We start from the raw sequence: 17023 nt of genomic DNA, 5'->3' as shown, positions 1-17023 counted from the left end.
CCTCAGCCTCCGGAGTAGCTGGGACTATAGGCGCCCACCACAACGCCCAGCTTTTTTTTTTTTTTTATTGCAGTTTGGCCAGGGCCAGGTTTGAACCCACCACCCTCACTATATGGGGCCGGTGCCCCACTGAGCCATAGGGACTGCCCTCTCATCTGCATTTTATCCCTGTATTTAGGTAATATGTGCAAAGTCATATGGCTTCTGGGCTCTTCAACTAGAATCTGAATCCCAGTGGTTTCACTTTCCTTGCTGACTACTAGCCCAGGCACATTCTCCAGGCCTCTGTGTAAAATTGGGTTTCATTAGAAGGGGGCACATCCTGATTTGGCCTAACATATGCACTTTGATAATACCAGAAGTGCTGTCTCTGATATCAACTTAGCATCTAAATTATATACTATATTTTGACATTTGGGCATGTTTTGATATACAAAAATGTCTAGTATGAAGGTTTCATCTCCTTAAATAAATTTTAAATCCTACAAAGTAAGGGCCATGTTCTTAGTATTGCCCAGAAGTCTTAGCATGTGAGCATTCATCAGTTATGGACTACATGAAAGGGTTACTGTTCATTTCACACTTCCCTTTTGTTGCTGGCTCAGACCCAAGGGACATCAGGAGAGTTCCTTGGGTCTTGCTCAGTATCCTGCACTATATATAGTGTAGCAGCATTCCTTCATTCACTCCAGCTTTACTGAGCATGTACTATGTACCAGGTCCTGTGCTGGGCCCTGGAGGTAAAGTGGTGAATAACAGATAAATGGACCTGCTTTCTGGAGCTGATATTCTAGTGAGCAAGACAGGTGAGTAACTGATTTCATATGGTGCTTAAGCAGTGAAGGGTGCTAAGACAGAGACTTTGCAGTGGGGCTGGGGACAAGCTAGGGAGGGAAAGCCTCCCTAAGGAGGTGCCAGGGAGGACCAGGTGGAAACCAGAGACCTGGGGAATGTGCCTGGGCTACTGGTCAGCAAGGAAAGCGAAACCACTGAGATCCAGACTTTGGTTCAATAGAACAGAGGCCTTATGACTCTGCGCATATTACCTAACTTCATTTCTGATGCTTCAATTTCTTCATTTAGAAAATGAGGAATATAAGAGAATCCACTTTGATGCACTTAGCACAATGACAGGAATGTAGGAAGTGCTCTGTAAAGATCTGTCACTGGCAATGACACATTTCACAGGAATTTAACTCAACCAAAGTCTGTGCTTTTGCTCTGAGCTGGAAGGACAACAGAGTGGTCTTTTGCTTTTTGCCCATCCTGGGTTTCCACCTAAGTGGTGGGTACCTCAGACCTTTAAGAATCTTGCTGTTTCTTCTTTAAGAATATGGAATAAAGGGTGGCACCTGTGGCTAAGTGAGTAGGGATGCCGGCCCCATATACTGAGGGTGGCAAGTTTGAACCCAGCTCTGGCCAAATTGCAACAAAAAATAGCTGGGTGTTGTGGTGGGCATCTGTAGTCCCAGCTACTCGGGAGGCTTAGGCAATTCCTAAGCCCAAGAACTGGAGGTTGCTGTGAGCTATGCCACAGCACTCTACCAAGGGTGACATAGTAAGACTCTTCTAAAAAAAAAAGAAAAGAAAATATATCATAAATGTCTTGCAGGAGTTTTATACAAGGGTATCCCTAAAAACCAGAGGCTATCCAAATAACCCCAATATTAGATTTTATAATTAAGGAAAAGGGGTAGAAGAGTGCCATCTGGAGCTTTCTATTTCAAAGTCTGCTTTGGAAGTTAACCTTGAAATTCTTACCTATTTGTCTTTGATGCTGGTACTCAGGCTTAGGGTAGATACTAACACCTTCCTTTGTGCTATCCTTATCGGGGGAACCTAGCTGTGTTACTCTGAAGACATAAGTCTTCTTTTGCAGTGCTCTCCAGGGACCTTGGCATGTATACTCGCCAAACCTTGTGCACAAACATAGGCTGTGGTCTGCCTACACCGCAGCAGAAGCAACCCAAGCTTCGGGCTCACACTACTGTGGGTCTGAATGCCAGCTGTGTGAATCCAGGCAGGCTACTTTACTTCTCTGAATCTGTTTCTCCATCTATGAAAAAGGAAATACAAGTACCTACCTTCTTGATGCATGAAATGCCTAGAACACAGGACTCCCACTAGGTTGTAAGGGGTAACTATTATTCTCTCTGATAATTCCATCTTGCCAGGTCTCTATTACCTTGATCAAGCATGTAACAGTGAAGAGTCATCATCTCCACTCACCATGACTTTGGACTACACAGTGAGATGTGAGGAACTACTTTATCCTCTGACCAGAGTCCTTCTTACCCAGTCCAAAGCGGTAGCCATCAGAGAAGCGAGTGCTGGCATTCCAGAACACACAGGCACTATCTACGTGATGGAGGAAGAACTCTGCTGTTTTCTCTTCAATGTAAAGAAAGAGAAACCCAATTAGGATGACCCACAGAGAACATCCCTGCTTTCACCCACTTACTAGTGACAGATCTGGGTAGGGGCTGGGCCCCCAGGGAGCTTCTGCACATGTTCTCACATATTAAATGTACAGACTTGTGAAAAATCTGAAGAGGAAGAAGGCAAGCCAGCCTCATCAGTCATGATGTTGTGGGAACACCAGGTGGAATCTGGATCTCCTACATAAGATGCAGCTTGGTACTATGGCAGCCTAACTATACTCCCTATTTACAGGCTCTAGAGCACACTGCCTAGGTCTGAAACCTAGCTCTACACCCCCTCGCTGTGTGACTATGGGGTCTAAACTCTTCTATGCCTAAGCCAAAGGAACTGACAACACTACATAGCTCACAGGGCTGTGAAGAAGATGAATGAGTTGGCACAGTGGAGTACTCATTCATCCCAGTGCCTAGCACACAGTACACACTCCATACATGTTAGCTTATTACTGGTGGTATGATTCCCTGATAAAATGACTCTAAATTCCTCAAGGGGGCCCTATTGGCTTCTTTTACCATCAGGCCTCCACTGCCTGACACTAAGGAGTATCCCTCAATACATATTTGTGAAGTACATGAATCAATGTACAGAGCTGGCTGTGCTTTAACTTCCTGGGTCTTGATTTCCTCTGCTATAATATGGGTTTACAGGGCTCAGTGTCTGTGGCACAGTGATTACAGTGCCAGCCACATACACCGAGAATTGCATGTTCATACACAGCCTGGGCCAACTTATGAACAATGACAACTGCAACAAAAAATAGCTGGGCACTGTGGTAGGCGTCTGTAGTCCCAGCTAGTTGGGAAGCTGAGGCAAGCAACTCACTTAAGCCTAAGAGTTTAAGGTTGCTGTGAGCTATGACACCACAGCACTCTACCATGGGCGACATAGTGAGACTGACTCAAAAAAAAAAAAAAGGTTTATAGGCTCGGTGCCTGTAGCTCAGTGGTTAGGGCACTGGTCACATACACCGGGGATGGCAGGTTCAAACCTGGCCTGGTCTGCTAAATGACAACAACAACAAAATAGCCAGGCATTGTGGCAGGCACCTGTAGTCCCAGCTACACGGGAAGCTAAGGCAAGAGAATCACTTAAGCCCAACAGTTAGGTGTTGCTGTGACCTGTGATGCCATGGCATTCTACCAAGGGAAATACAGTGAGACTCTGTCTCAAAAAAAAAAAAAGGGTTTATAATTCCTGGGTAAGAACTGCTGCATGGCTTTGCCTCTGACTCAAGGTCAGAGGTAATCATCCCTTCCCTGACAGGGACACTGTGATAATGTAATGAGGTAAGAGATGTGAGCGCATTCAGCAAACCACCAAAGGCAGGAATACTGGGCACTATAACCAGCCTACTGAAATCATGTTTTCCTGCAGTTCCAAGAGGGGCTGAGAGGAGCAGGACTACCTTAGAGATCAAAGCATAGAAGGCAGAACACTGCATGCTTAAAGCACCCGGACACTGACCATTCTCTGTGATGATGACGTCCGTGTGGGAGCTGCCATATTTGTGGATGTGGTCAATGGCCTCCTGGACATTGTCTACTACTTCAATGCACAATTCCAAGTCTCCATACTCAGTTCGGAGGGACTTCACTTCAGAGGGGCTGAAGGTCAGATAGGAGGCAAACTTGGGGCCTGCATGAATTTTTACCTGGAACCAAAATTAGTAAGCTCTAGGATCAAACAGCAAAATGAGCCTGTGTGATGCACTATGTGCTTGTAAAAACCAAAGCTCAGAGTAACTGCTGTGGCCGGAATAAGTAACTAGCCCTTGCTTTCCCACCCTCCAGGATGTTCTGCCTTGGGAAATGCTGACAACACTGGGTCTTGGAGAAGCTGGAGCTGGGATTTAAGCAGGAAGCCTTTGAACATTAAGAATGTGCAAGGCATTTAATGGGCTATCAACATAAGCCCTTGACTTCTGGCATTTTACTAAAACATTAGTCTATAAAAATCCCATTTCCTGCATATAGGATTAGGCTAAGGTGACCAGATTTTAACATTAGTAAAGTGGGACACCATGGAGGGAGCGGGGCCTGACAACAATGCAAACTTTGATAAGCAGTTCTTGATAATCAGTTCTCAGCAATTATTTATTCTTAAAGTTTAACATTATAAAATTAATAAAAATAAAATAAAATGCATATCCTGGCGAAATAGCCACATGGCAGCTGAAAACCGTATATTCCCTTCCTGTTCACCCACGTTCCCTAGCTTGTTGTGCATTCTTTCCAAAAATCGGGGCTTTTCAAAAATGCTGCAGGATGCAGGACAAATTGTTAAAAATCGAGACTGTCCCGCCAAAAGTGGGACGTCTGGTCACCTTACTCTGTGGGGGGTGGGGGGTGGGGGGCCTACTTGTTTGTTCCACACAGTTTGGCTCCTTCTGAGCTAATTGTCCTTGCCTAGAAGCAAGGGAGGGAGCCAGTCTCCTTCTGATACCTTGCCCAGGAGGGGAGTAGGGAGTTTACATTTTCATTTCCAAATGAAGTTACATTAACTTCTTCATTCCCAAATGGAGTTACATTAACCTTTTCAGCAGCCGAAACTGTATACTCCCTTCCCATTCGCCCGCTGTTCCCTAGCTTGTCATGCATTTTCCCAGAAATCGGGACTTTTTTTACAACGCTGTGGGACACAGGACAATTTATTGAAAATTGGAACTGTCCCGCCAAAAGCGGCGGGACGTCTGGTCACCTTAGATTAGGCACTAGGTTCACATGGGAAGAGGAAGGTGCCATGTCTATATTTCTACTTCCTGCACCATGAAGAAGCCCCAGGTTTGCTTTAGAAGTAAGCAATATTTGGTTAGGTTCTTTCAGCACCTCAAAATGTAGTTTCTTGTTGGATTTTCGTATCAGTCTGGCTACCCTCTAGGTTTAACTCAGCCCCAGGCTCTAGCACTAATCCTGTTCCTGGCTGAAGGAATGTATATTCCTCTTTACAGTCCTCACCCCATCCTGAGGCCAGTCACTGAGGCCTTGGTCACAAGGCTAGATCCCACTTAGGCCTTGTTCTACAAGACCTTCCCAGAACAGGTCTCATGCGTTGATTCTTTGGGACCAAACTTTTGCCTTGGCTCAAGTTACAAGCGTTACCTGTTTTGTCCTCATTGCTCCTGAGGCCCTACCGTTGTTCCCTATCTGGGACTCCACTTCCTTCAAAACTGAGGCCCAACCCTAACCTTTAGGGACAGAGCGCCATCTGGTGCAAGTTACCCTGCTGGGTTTACTTTCTGCCACACAAAAGTACCATATCAAGTATCCACACAGATTCATTTTAATTAGAAGAATTTCAAGGCTACCCTCAATCTGATAATTGCGATATCACAGTATGTACAACTCAGGACTGAGGGGCTTAGTACCAGCTAAAGGAGAACTTTCCTCCTGTCCAGTCCAGGTCACTGTGGTGCTTGGCAAACTCAGGTGCCCAGTCAATAGACCACTGATGTAGAGGGGCCCTGATAACAGAAGATCACGTCATCTAATTCCTTTTTAATCTGTGGGATGCACTGACATTGGTCATTGTCAAAAACAATTCCTTTAAGTTCTCGCTGGGACCATGCCCTATTTTTAAGCTGACTGGAGTTTTCATCTCCAGAAAAAGGATATAAGGGAAGAGATACATTTTCAGGTTAAAGCAACCAAGCCAGCAGGCACTTTTTTCTTTTCTTTTTGAGACAGAGCCTCAAGCTGTCTCCCTGGGTAGAGTGCCGTGGTGTTACAGCTCACAGAAACCTCAAACTCCTGGGCTCAAGCAATTCTCCTGCCTCAGCCTCCTAAGTAGCTAGGACTACAGGTACCCGCCACAATGCCTGGCTATTTTTTGGTTGTAGTTGTCATTGTTGTTTGGTGGGCCTGGGGTGGATTTGAACCCACCAGCTCCAGGGTATGTGGCTGCTGCCCTAGCCGCTTGAGCTACAGGTGCCAAGCCAAGGCTCCTTTTTCTACTATTGTGCTGGTTTACAGAATTCTGAAAGAGTGTCATGACATCAGATATTAAAGCTTAAAATGTATCCATGCAGATAGTTTAAAAGTTTGTCCATTTCTGCCTTGACAGCATCTATGAGGTCTGACATGAAGTTCACAAACTCATCCTGGAAAAAGTGCTACATAGTATGTTCCTCATTGTACTAAAGTACCAAATATCAGTGTGGCCACCTTTGAAGTACTCCCTGCGGAAAGCTATGGGCTAATACTAGTACCTCATCCACCCTTCGAAGCACTTTTGAAACCCTTTTCCTGGAATGGCCATCAGAACTGTCATCATTCTGTCCTGAATGTCATCAAAATGTCTTCCTTTAATTATTTCCTTTATCTCCAAGTAAAGAAAAATGTTACTTGGGGCCAGATCAGATTGAGTAGAGAGGGCATTCCAATACAGTTATTTGTTTACTGGCTAAAAACTCCCTCACAGATAGCGCCATGTGAGCTGGTGCATTATTGTGATGTAAGAGCCATGGTTTGTTGCTCAAGATTTTGAGTTAAGATTTCCCTAACTGGACGGTGCCTGTGGCCCAGTGAGTAGGGCACCAGCCCCATATACTGAGGGTGGTGAGTTCAAACCTGACACTGGCCAAATGGCAACCAAAAAATAACCGGGCGTTGTGGTGGGTGCCCGTAGTCCCAGCTACTCAGGAGGCTGAGGCAAGAGAATCGGTTAAGCCCAGGAGGTGGAGGTTGCCGTGAGCTGTGTGATGCCACAGCACTCTACGGTGGGCAATAAAGTGAGACTCTGTCTCTACAAAAAAAAAAAAAGAAAAAGATTTCCCTAACTGGCCAGGTGTGGTGGCTCACGCCTATAGTCCTAGCCCTTTGGGAGGCTGAGGCGGGTGGATTGCCTAAGCTCAGAGGTTCGAGATTAGCCTGAACCAGGGTGAGCCAGAGTGAGACCCCTGTCTCTACCAAAAAAAAAAAAGGCTGGTTGTTGTGATGGACACCTGTAGTCCCAGCTACTTGGGAGGCTACGGGCAAGAGAACTGCTAAAGGAAGAAATAAAAAAACAAAAAAAGCAACAACTTCAAACTAAGAGTGAAAGCCAGTTGAAAGCAAAACTCAAAAAAAAAGTTTCCCTAACTGCTTCTCTATTGATGTCTGCCATGCTTTCTCAGTCAGCCGATGATTCTGCCACACAAGTTGACATATTTCTGCAATATTTTCCTCAGTTCTGATTATTACTGACCTCCCTGACCTCATCAGTGATGCTTTCTCTTCCCACAGAGAAACATTTAATCCATTTGTAACTGACATCTTCTTCATGGTATTAGCCCCATAAACTTGGACTAAAATGTCCCTGATTTCACTTCCACTCTTGCCAAGTTCAACAAGAAATTTATGAATGTTTGTTCATTGCTCTAATTCAAGCTCCAACATTCTCCCAATGGCATACAAAAACATGCAACAACAATAAGGAACACTTCTCAGCAAGATCCTGCCACACATCAACATGAACACAAGGCAGCGTCTGTGGCTCAGTAAGTAGGGCGCCGGCCCCATATACTGGGGTTGGTGGGTTCCAACCTGGCCCCGGTCAAACTGCAACAACAAAAAAACAGCTGGGTGTTGTGGTAGGTGCCTATAGTCCCAGCTACTCGGGAGGCTGAGGCAAAAGAATTGCCTTGGCCCAAGAGCTGGAGGTTACTGTGAGCTGTGACGCCACTGCACTCTACTGAGGGTGACAAAGTGAGACTGTGTCTCTAAAAAAAAAGCAAAATATGAATACAACTGTGAGACACTGATACACTAAGGTGTGTATCAGTTGTTTGAACAGTGCTGCCAACATAAGTGCAGGTGGCAAGTTCATACACTTAACTGTCAGATCTTATACAAGGTGTTCATGAAGTTAATGTTTAAAATAGTTGCCTATATTAAATTGCACATGAACTTTATGGACCCCCTGTATTTCTTTACAGTCATGAATTTAGGACAGAGCATAAATTCCTATTTGAAGTTTACTGGTTATAGTTTACAACCATAATGACATCATAACATCACAATCCAGAGGAGACACTATACAAATTGTTGACTCCTGAATATCACCCTACTAAGTATGCTAATACTGGTAACTGAAGAAATTTGGAGAGAGCGAGAGTGAATGCATATGCATTTTTGGTTTAAGAACATTTTTGCACAATCTTTTCAAATCAAATCCAAAAAGGAGTGTGTTTTTGGAAGCATAAATGTTAAACTTTGCAGTGTGAATAAAAGGTTACCTGAAACGGTCCATTCAGCATGGTGCCATGTGGTTTATCTTCCCTTTGAACTCTCTTTGGCAATGTAACAATGCCTATAACACGGTCTATTTTGTAATTAAACTATCTGTATACTGGTTTGGTCTAGCTATTAGACTATCAGAGGGCAGGGATTATGTTGTACTCACCTCTGTACTTAGCACAGAACTTTGTATATAGAAGAAGCTCAAAAATATCATTTCCTAAATTGCCCGACATGGTATGGCTGCTGTTCCTACCTAATTCCACAGGCTTCGAAGTCCCCAAATGGAAGACAGGAACTAATGCATTGGTCCTGCAGAACAGGTCCTGCCTTACCTGTTCCACTCTCAGCATATCAATGATCTGGTCAAACAATGGTGTTCTGAGCAGATCCCGGTGGATTAACAAAGTCTCCAAAGCATTACAGGCAGCTGGATATTCACATTTAGAGTCTCTAACTGGAAGAAGAAGAACAAAGCATTATTTCTATTAATGTAATCCAGAGCCATAGAAGATTTAATAAATATTTTATTTCATCGTCATGATGCAGCTCACCTAGCCTGGTGGCCTTATCAACACTGGCCTCTGAATCCACATACATGTGGCAGATCCCTTCACTATGCCCCATCACTGGAATCCCCTTTGCAGCTTTCTGGATATCTCTGACTAGCTGGGAAGAACCACGTGGAATAATAAGATCTATCATTTTGTCCAGGCGGCAAAGATCTTCCACTTCTTCCCTGGTATTCACCTGAATAGGGAGAGAATAAAAAGATAAAGATGACATCTTCTGACCTACAAAATATAGAAATAGCAGCTTCCCTTTTATAGATAAGGCACTTGTGAACACAGGATTAACTTCCTGATCACAGGAATCAAAAAAGTCATCTGGCAAATGTGTCCACCACACTCAGTACAGTTCTGTATCACACAACCTGCAGGACACACCCTTGCTCTCCAATAGCTCAGACTCTGGCAGGGAGGGAATGCCTGGACACAGCTAGCTGTAAGACAGGGCAGATAAGTCACCAAGTGCCAGAGAGCTACAAAGGGCTCTCTGAGGTGAAATAAGGAACAAATCATGTCAGGGGATGAGGGTGAGAGTAGGGAGCAGTCGCTCTGCTGGTTCTCTGATCACCACCTCAAGGAAATTCTGGGTCTTGGTAGGGAGTCACAGTTCTCTGACTTTTGCTGACAACTTCTACTCTGAGATGTGGACTGCACTAATTAAACTGCTTGTGTCAGGACACTGAGATTATGGGCATTTTGTTTCCTCTTCTTGATTTTTAATTTTCCTCCATATGGTCATGTTACTTTTACAACAAATATAAATATACACATTCAAGAATGTTCATGGTAACTTTGTTCCCCATAGCCCAAACCTGGAAGGATAAAATATAGTATATGCATGTAAAGGCAATACTACATAGATTAAAAAAAAAGAAAAAGGCTCGGCGCCTATAGCTCAACCGGCTAAGGCGCCAGCCACGTACACCTAAGGTGGCGGGTTCGAGTCCCCAGCCCGGACCCGCCAAACAACAATGACGGCTGCAACCAAAAAAATGCCGGGCGTTGTGGCGGGCGCCTGTGGTCCCCGCTACTTGGGGGGGGGGGGCAGGAGACTCGCTTGAGCCCAAGAGTTGGAGGTTGCTGTGAGCTGTAATGCCATGGCACTCTGCCCAGGGGGACAGCTTGAGGCTCTGTCTCAAAAAAAAAAAAAAAAAAAAAAAAAAAGAAAAAGCTGCTCAATGCGCCAAAGTGAATGAATGTTAGAGACATAATGAGGAACAAATGACATATAACAAAAAGCACATTTTGTACAATTTCACTTACATGGTATTCAAGAACAGGCAAAAATAATTAAATGTGATGAAAATAAGAAGTGGGCTCCAAACCCGTAGCATAATGGTTACGGCGCCAGCCACATAAACAGAGGGTTCAAACCTGGCCCGGGTCAGCTAAACAACAATGACGACTATAACAAAAAATAGCCGGGTGTTGTGGTGGGCATCTGTAGTCCCAGCTACTTGGGAGGCTGAGGCAAGAGAATTGCCTAAGCCCAAGAGTTTGAGGCTGCTGTGAGCTGTGATGCCACAGCACTCTACCGAGGGCAACATAGTGAAACTGTCTCAAAAAAAGAAAAAGAGAAAGTAAAAAGAAGTGGTTCCTTGTAGGAGGGTGTGGCACACTGGGAAGGACACAAGGGAGCCTTCTGGGATGTTGGGAATGTATATGGCTGGTGGTTATAGGTAAATGTGAGTGTGCGCATTCACAAGTGCATATACCTAAGTCATAAATTTGTTCACATAGAATTTGTATACTTTACTGGATGTATGTTATACATCAACAGAAAGAAAGGGAGGGAACGAAGGAGGAAACTTCCCAAGCCAGGAGGTGGTACAGCTAGGATTTGAATCCTTAAAATCTCTGCTCTTTCCACCCACTACCATAAGAAAACCCCCAGAGTCTGGTCACTGAGTGCACAATGTTGCAGGCTTGTAAACATTCTCCAGCAGCCAATCAAATCTTGGAACGTTGAAAAGAATGGGCCTCAAAGGGAAGAGAAGAATCTGTTGTCAGGCTAAGTCCAGATCTAAACTTTTAACACAGACTCTATGATCCTGGGTGAATTACTTTGCCTCTGGGTCTGGTTTTTTCCAATCTAGAAAATGGGCCTAATAATTTATGGTATTTTCCTCATGGGTTGTTGTGAGGTCTAAATGAGATAATGGATAAAAAGTGCGTTGCACATATAGGTACTCAGTTGTATCAAATTTCATTTGATAGCAAAGGAGAATAAAACGATGGTCAGTTAATATAATGACCATAATAGCAATAGTGGTAACAGCATGCTCTCATACTTACACATTTTATGGCAATTTATGACAAACTTTCATAAAACTTTTCATCTGACTTACCCCAGATCACTCTGCTATAAGAACTCGAGTCTCACAATCTACGTCTGGTGCTCTCGCTGTCCTGTGACCCCCTCATTCTCAAATGAAGGTCTAACTGACATTCCTGCAAATCTCCACTGCCAGATTTCAAAGTGGACTTTCTTAGCTGCTAATTCCCATCTGGCTCTGCCAAATGGCCTGATGTTGGCAGGCTCACAGACCCATTGCCACTCCACTCAAGCCTGGTTTCAGAAGTGTCTTGGCCCCACATGGCCTAAGTTTTGCTTCAAATTCCCAAACACCTGAGCTGGTCCCTCTGGGCCTGACTTGGCTCATTCCCAGGGACCTACCAGTTGTACAGCCTCCTTGACTCCATGAATAGAGAGGGCCTCCTGGGTCAAGAGGTGAAGAATCCGGTTGCTGTGTGCGGCCTCCTTCCCTCCTTTGAGTAATAAGCCATTACCACTTGCAATAGCCAAGGCTGCCACCTGCAGATCAAAGGGAAAGTAGTGGATCAAAGGGTAAAAACTGTAACAGACACAGTAATGTCAGCATTCACTGAGCACTCTTTCCATGCTCTAAGTACTGTGCTCTTCATGTCATAAGGCCTTTGCTATCTTGTCTTCAAAACACTCCAGTGAATTAAGTGCCTACTTTATCCTCACTTTACAGATAAGGACAATAGAGCTATATGACTCCTCAAGGTCATACAGCTTATAAATGGCAGAGCCTGGAGGCTTACAGAAGTGGTTTCACTCCAGAGCAAATCACCTAGGTCTCAGGATATAAACTATATATGGTTTCTTTAGCACCTATATGGTTTTTTAGTAACCTAAGTGGCCAGGGTCACACAGTCCCCTCCTCACCTGGGCCACTGTAGAGTACGGGGTGCCCAGTTGCTTCTGTAGGGACGTTCTCGCTCCACCTGACTCAAGCTGAGGCTCAAGTGGCACCTCTTGGCAACATCCTACTCCAGCACTGGAGCTGACCTGAGAGCTCTAGAGCTCCTGTCAGGATAGGTAGGCAGAGACTCTGGAATGGAGTCTCTTTCCCACTTTTTTGGGGAGGAAAAGGTAAGCCATCCAAGAGGAGGGTTACTCTGTTAAAGCAAAAGCAACTGACATTGGTCTGATCATTCTCAGCCTAAAGCTAATTTTCTGCTCTTGGGATGAATGAAAATGTTCTTGCTTTTGTAACACAGGGAAAGAAACTTTACTAACAAACCATGTTAACCTGACCATGTTAATCTTCCAGTTAGTGGTTCTTTTTTTTTGAGACAGAGCCTCAAGCTGTCCCCCTCGGTTGAGTGCCTGGCATCACAGCTCACAGCAACTTCCAACTCCTGGGCTCAAGTGAGTCTCCTGCCTCTGCCTCCCAAGTAGCTGGGACCACAGGCGCCCACCACAACACCTGGCTTTTTTGGTTGCAGCCATCGTTGTTTGGTGGGCCGGGCTGGATTTGAACCCACCACCTTAGATGTATGTGGCTGGCACCTTAGCCACTTAAGCCACAGGCACCGAGCCCAATTAGTAGTTCTTAATCCTTTTTTGTTATTATTGTTCATACCTGTCATAAAAATTATATAAACTTTCTTCAGATAAGTGCACAAACACACAGAATCCTCCCACCAATTTTTAGCATTTGTGGATTCTATGAAAGCGTCAGGGTTAAGAGTCTAGGTGAGGAATCTTAGCTGTAGTTGGCTAAAGAGGATAAGTCTCCTTGAGAGACTTAGGACCTACTTACACTAGTGGCGGTGAGTTTTTCAGCAATCAATGGAGCATTTCTATAAGACAGGTACGTGATGAAAGGGATAGTGTGCCAGTACCATCCAAGGGCTGAGGACAGGCCCTGGTGGTATGAGAATCCTTTGGTGAACAGGCCAGTTTTAGGTCATGTCAGAGAGTATCCCCTCCACAAAGCATTCTAGACTTCCATGGTCACCTAAAGAGACTAGTTTTTTTGTTTTAAAATAGAATCTCCCTTTGAGATTCTTGGGGCTAGTGTGAAGAAAGAACTGGTATAGTCTTATAGGATAGTCTAGTGGAGAAATAGTCCCAGAATTCTGGGGAGAGAGTTTAGGACAACAAAGAAAAGACACCCTCTAATACCACTTTGTGATTTCTTAGTATGGCTGCTTGGCAAGACCTTTAACTATGTTAACTGCTTTTCAACAGCAGCCTATGATATGGCAATTTCCTTAATGAGGGTTGCCATACTAGTTTCCATTAAAAACTCAAAGTTCTTTTTCCTAATAGATATACCTATAAGAAGCTATCTGTGACACTGATAAGAAAGGGGTCATTTGGCTCGGCGCCTGTGGCTCAAGTGGCTAAGGCACCAGCCATGTACACCTAGGGTGGCGGGTTCAAATCCAGCCTGGGCCCGCCAAAACAACGATGACAGCTGCAAACAAAAAATGGCCAGGCATTGTGGTGGGCGCCTGTGGTCCCAGCTACTTGGGAGGCTGGGCAGGACACTTGCTTGAGCCCAGGCGTTGGAGGCTGCTGTGAGCTGTGATGCCATAGCACTCTACCCAGGGGGAAAGCTTGAGGCTCTGTCTCAAAAAAAAAAAAAAAAAAAAGAAAGGGGTCATTCTTATATGGGCAAAGCCACCTGTTATGTTAGATAAACAACTTGCAGTAGGCTAGCTGGGAGTTGTGGCAGGAGAAAAAAAGGCAATCGTGAGCTAGAAATTTGCTACCATATTATGGAATGATAGGGTGATCAGGCTCCGCTGGTCTCAATCTCAAATACCATCCTGCAGGGATGACAGGGCTTTCAGTCACACACCTGGGGCAGACAGTCAGGACGAGATTCAAAGATCACCAGCAGAACTCCAATTGGGACTGTCACTTGTTCTAGTTCCAGGTTTTTGGCAATGCGAGTCCGGCGCAAAACACGCCCCACGCTGTCCTGTGAGGAGGATGCAATCTGCCGCAGGCCGATGGCCAGGCTGTTCAATTTGGATGTGGAGAGGCTTAAACGTTTTAGCAGAGGAGCTGCAAGTCTCCCTGAAAAGGAGTTCAGAGTACACAGTGAACTAGAAGACCTGGGCAGGCTGCAACCACCAACAAATATTTCTTGATTTTTAAAAAACGTTTATTTATTTATTTAATTTTTTAGAGACAGAGTCTCACTTTGTCAACCTCGGTACCCTGCTGTGGCATCACAGCTCACAGCAGCCTCCAGCTCTTGAGCTTAGGTGATTCTCTTGCCTCAGCCTCCCGAGTAGCTGGGACTAGCCCGCCACAACACCCAGCTATTTCTGTTGTTGTTGTTGCTGCAGTTTGGCTGGGGCCGGGTTTGAACCTGCCACCCTCTGTATATGGGGCTGACACCCTACTCACTGAGCCACAGGCACCACCCTTTCTTAATGTTTTATTGAACATGTGGCACTGCATTAGGAACAGACTCAGAAAGACAATGACATGACATGCCACTGAAATAGCTTTTCATGGCTTGGCACCTATGGCTCAATTGGCTAAGGTGCCAGCCACATACACCCAAGGTGGCGGGTTCGAATCCAGCCCAGACCCGCCAAACAACAATGATGGCTGCAACCAAAAAATAGCTGGGCATTGTGGTAGGCGCCTGTGGTCTCAACTACTTGGGAGGCAGAGGTAGGAGACTCGCTTGAGCCCAGGAGTTGGAGGTTGCTGTGAGTTGTGATGCCATGGCACTCTACCCAGGGGTATAGCTTGAGGCTCTGTCTCAAAATAAATAAATAAATAGCCTTTCGTAGGGGGCAGTCTGGCAGTAAATATCACCATATAATAATGTGCACACTCACACCCTTTGTGCCAGCAATTTCACTTCCAGAAACATTTCCAAGAGCAAGGCTGCAGGCATTTTTATAATAGTAAGAAATTATACTGGTAAGTTCAGGCCAGGCATGGTTGACTCATGTCTATAATCCTAGCACTCTGGGAGGTCAAGGTGGTAGGATAACTTGAAATTAGGAACTCAAGACCAGTCCAAGCAAAATCAAAACCTTGTCTCTACAAAAAGTAGAAAAATTAGCTGGACATGGTGGCACACAGTTATAGTTCCAGCTACTTGGGAGGCTGAAGCAGGAGGAATGCTTGAGCCCTGGAGTTGAGGCTGCAGTGATAGGATTGGGCTATGTTCATATACAGAATTTTCTTTATTCTTTTTTTTGAGACAGAGCCTCAAGCTGTCGCCCTGGGTAGAGTGCCATGGCATTATAGCTCACAGCAATCTCTAACTCCTGGGCTTAAGCAATTCTCTTGCCTCAGCCTCCCAAGTAGCTGGGACTACAGGCACCTGCCAGAATGCCCGGCTATTTTTTGGTTGTAGTTGTTGTTTGGCAGGCCCAGGATGGACTTGAACCTGCCAGCTCTGGTGTATGTGGTTGGTGCCTTAGCTACTTGAGCTACAGGCTGAGCCCAGAATTTTCTTTTTATTTAAATACAATGGTATGCATGGTGTGACTTCTCTCTACACACACACATTCGTACATACACACACATATAAACTTGGGAAAACCATTTGGAATCATGTATCACAAATCATTACTATGGTTAATGTTGAGAAAAGATTATGAAAAATTCTCCTTTTCTTTATAAATATGCCTACCAAGATAAAATAGTAGAAAGATTTCTACTTCAGAGGGAGTGACGGAACCAACCTTATGTTAAGAAAAAATTTAGGCTTGGCACCTATAGCTCAATAGTTAGGGCACAGGCCACATACACGGGGGCTGGCAGGTTCAAACCCGGCCTGGGCCTGCTAAAACAATGACCAAAAAACTACAAACTACTGCTAAAACTACAACAAAAATAGCCGGGCCTTAGTGAGACTTTCTCTCAAAAAAAGAAAAAGAAAAAATTTAAATCATCATTCTACCAACCAATTACACAAATTAATTTTCCTTACTTTCCTGTAGATGCTAAAAATCAAGTTTTAATTATATGTTAAATGTTACATTCTAGTTTTTCACCAAGTATGTTTTTAACGTTGCAAAAATTATCAACTTAATTACTAAATAGTCCATTGAGTTGATATAGATTAATACACTTATGTTACTAGACATTCAGATCGTTTCCAGTTTTTCCATGTAATAAAATAATCCTCCTCTAAGAAATGTTTAGACAGAGCTGTTTTCTCCCCTTGAAATATTTTCGTAGGATAAATCCCCTGAATTGGGATTAATGAGCCCTAATTACATCACATCAAAAGTGATAATCAGGCTAATGTATACCCAAGACTTTGTTTTTAACTCACTATTTGTCCTTGTGTTTTCCAGAAATAAAACTGGGATAAAGAGTCAAGAGTTCAGTTAACAAGCAGTATGACCTTAAGCAACAGTATCACTCTCTTTGGGTCTTAATTCTTTTACTTTAAAAAAAAAAAAAACTGGATATTAGGCAGTCCTGTGGCTCAGTGAGTAGGGCGCCATCCCCATATACCGAGAGTGGCGGGTTCAAACTGCAATTAAAAAAAAAAAAAA

At 44.3% G+C, this 17023-nt stretch overlaps 1 protein-coding gene across 2 annotated transcripts in view; it reads right to left on the bottom strand.

Annotated features, from left to right (window-relative positions):
- Positions 1 to 17023, bottom strand: part of ALDH18A1 (aldehyde dehydrogenase 18 family member A1) — a 48507-nt gene that overhangs the window by 1527 nt on the left and 29957 nt on the right. For both annotated transcript variants that reach the window (XM_023511599.1, XM_012803603.2), the window contains 6 exons: positions 14344 to 14564; positions 11901 to 12038; positions 9209 to 9404; positions 8990 to 9111; positions 3907 to 4093; positions 2296 to 2391 (listed from right to left, as the gene is read on the bottom strand). In XM_023511599.1, the coding sequence (XP_023367367.1) occupies positions 2296 to 2391; positions 3907 to 4093; positions 8990 to 9111; positions 9209 to 9404; positions 11901 to 12038; positions 14344 to 14564 (960 nt within the window). The remainder of the gene's footprint in view (positions 1 to 2295; positions 2392 to 3906; positions 4094 to 8989; positions 9112 to 9208; positions 9405 to 11900; positions 12039 to 14343; positions 14565 to 17023) is intronic.

Source organism: Otolemur garnettii, unplaced genomic scaffold, assembly GCF_000181295.1.
Source record: "Otolemur garnettii isolate 467f Iridium unplaced genomic scaffold, OtoGar3 scaffold00021, whole genome shotgun sequence".
NCBI lineage: Eukaryota > Metazoa > Chordata > Mammalia > Primates > Galagidae > Otolemur > Otolemur garnettii.
The sequence above is the reverse complement of the archived record's forward strand: the minus strand, read 5'-3'. Positions and strand labels throughout refer to the sequence as shown.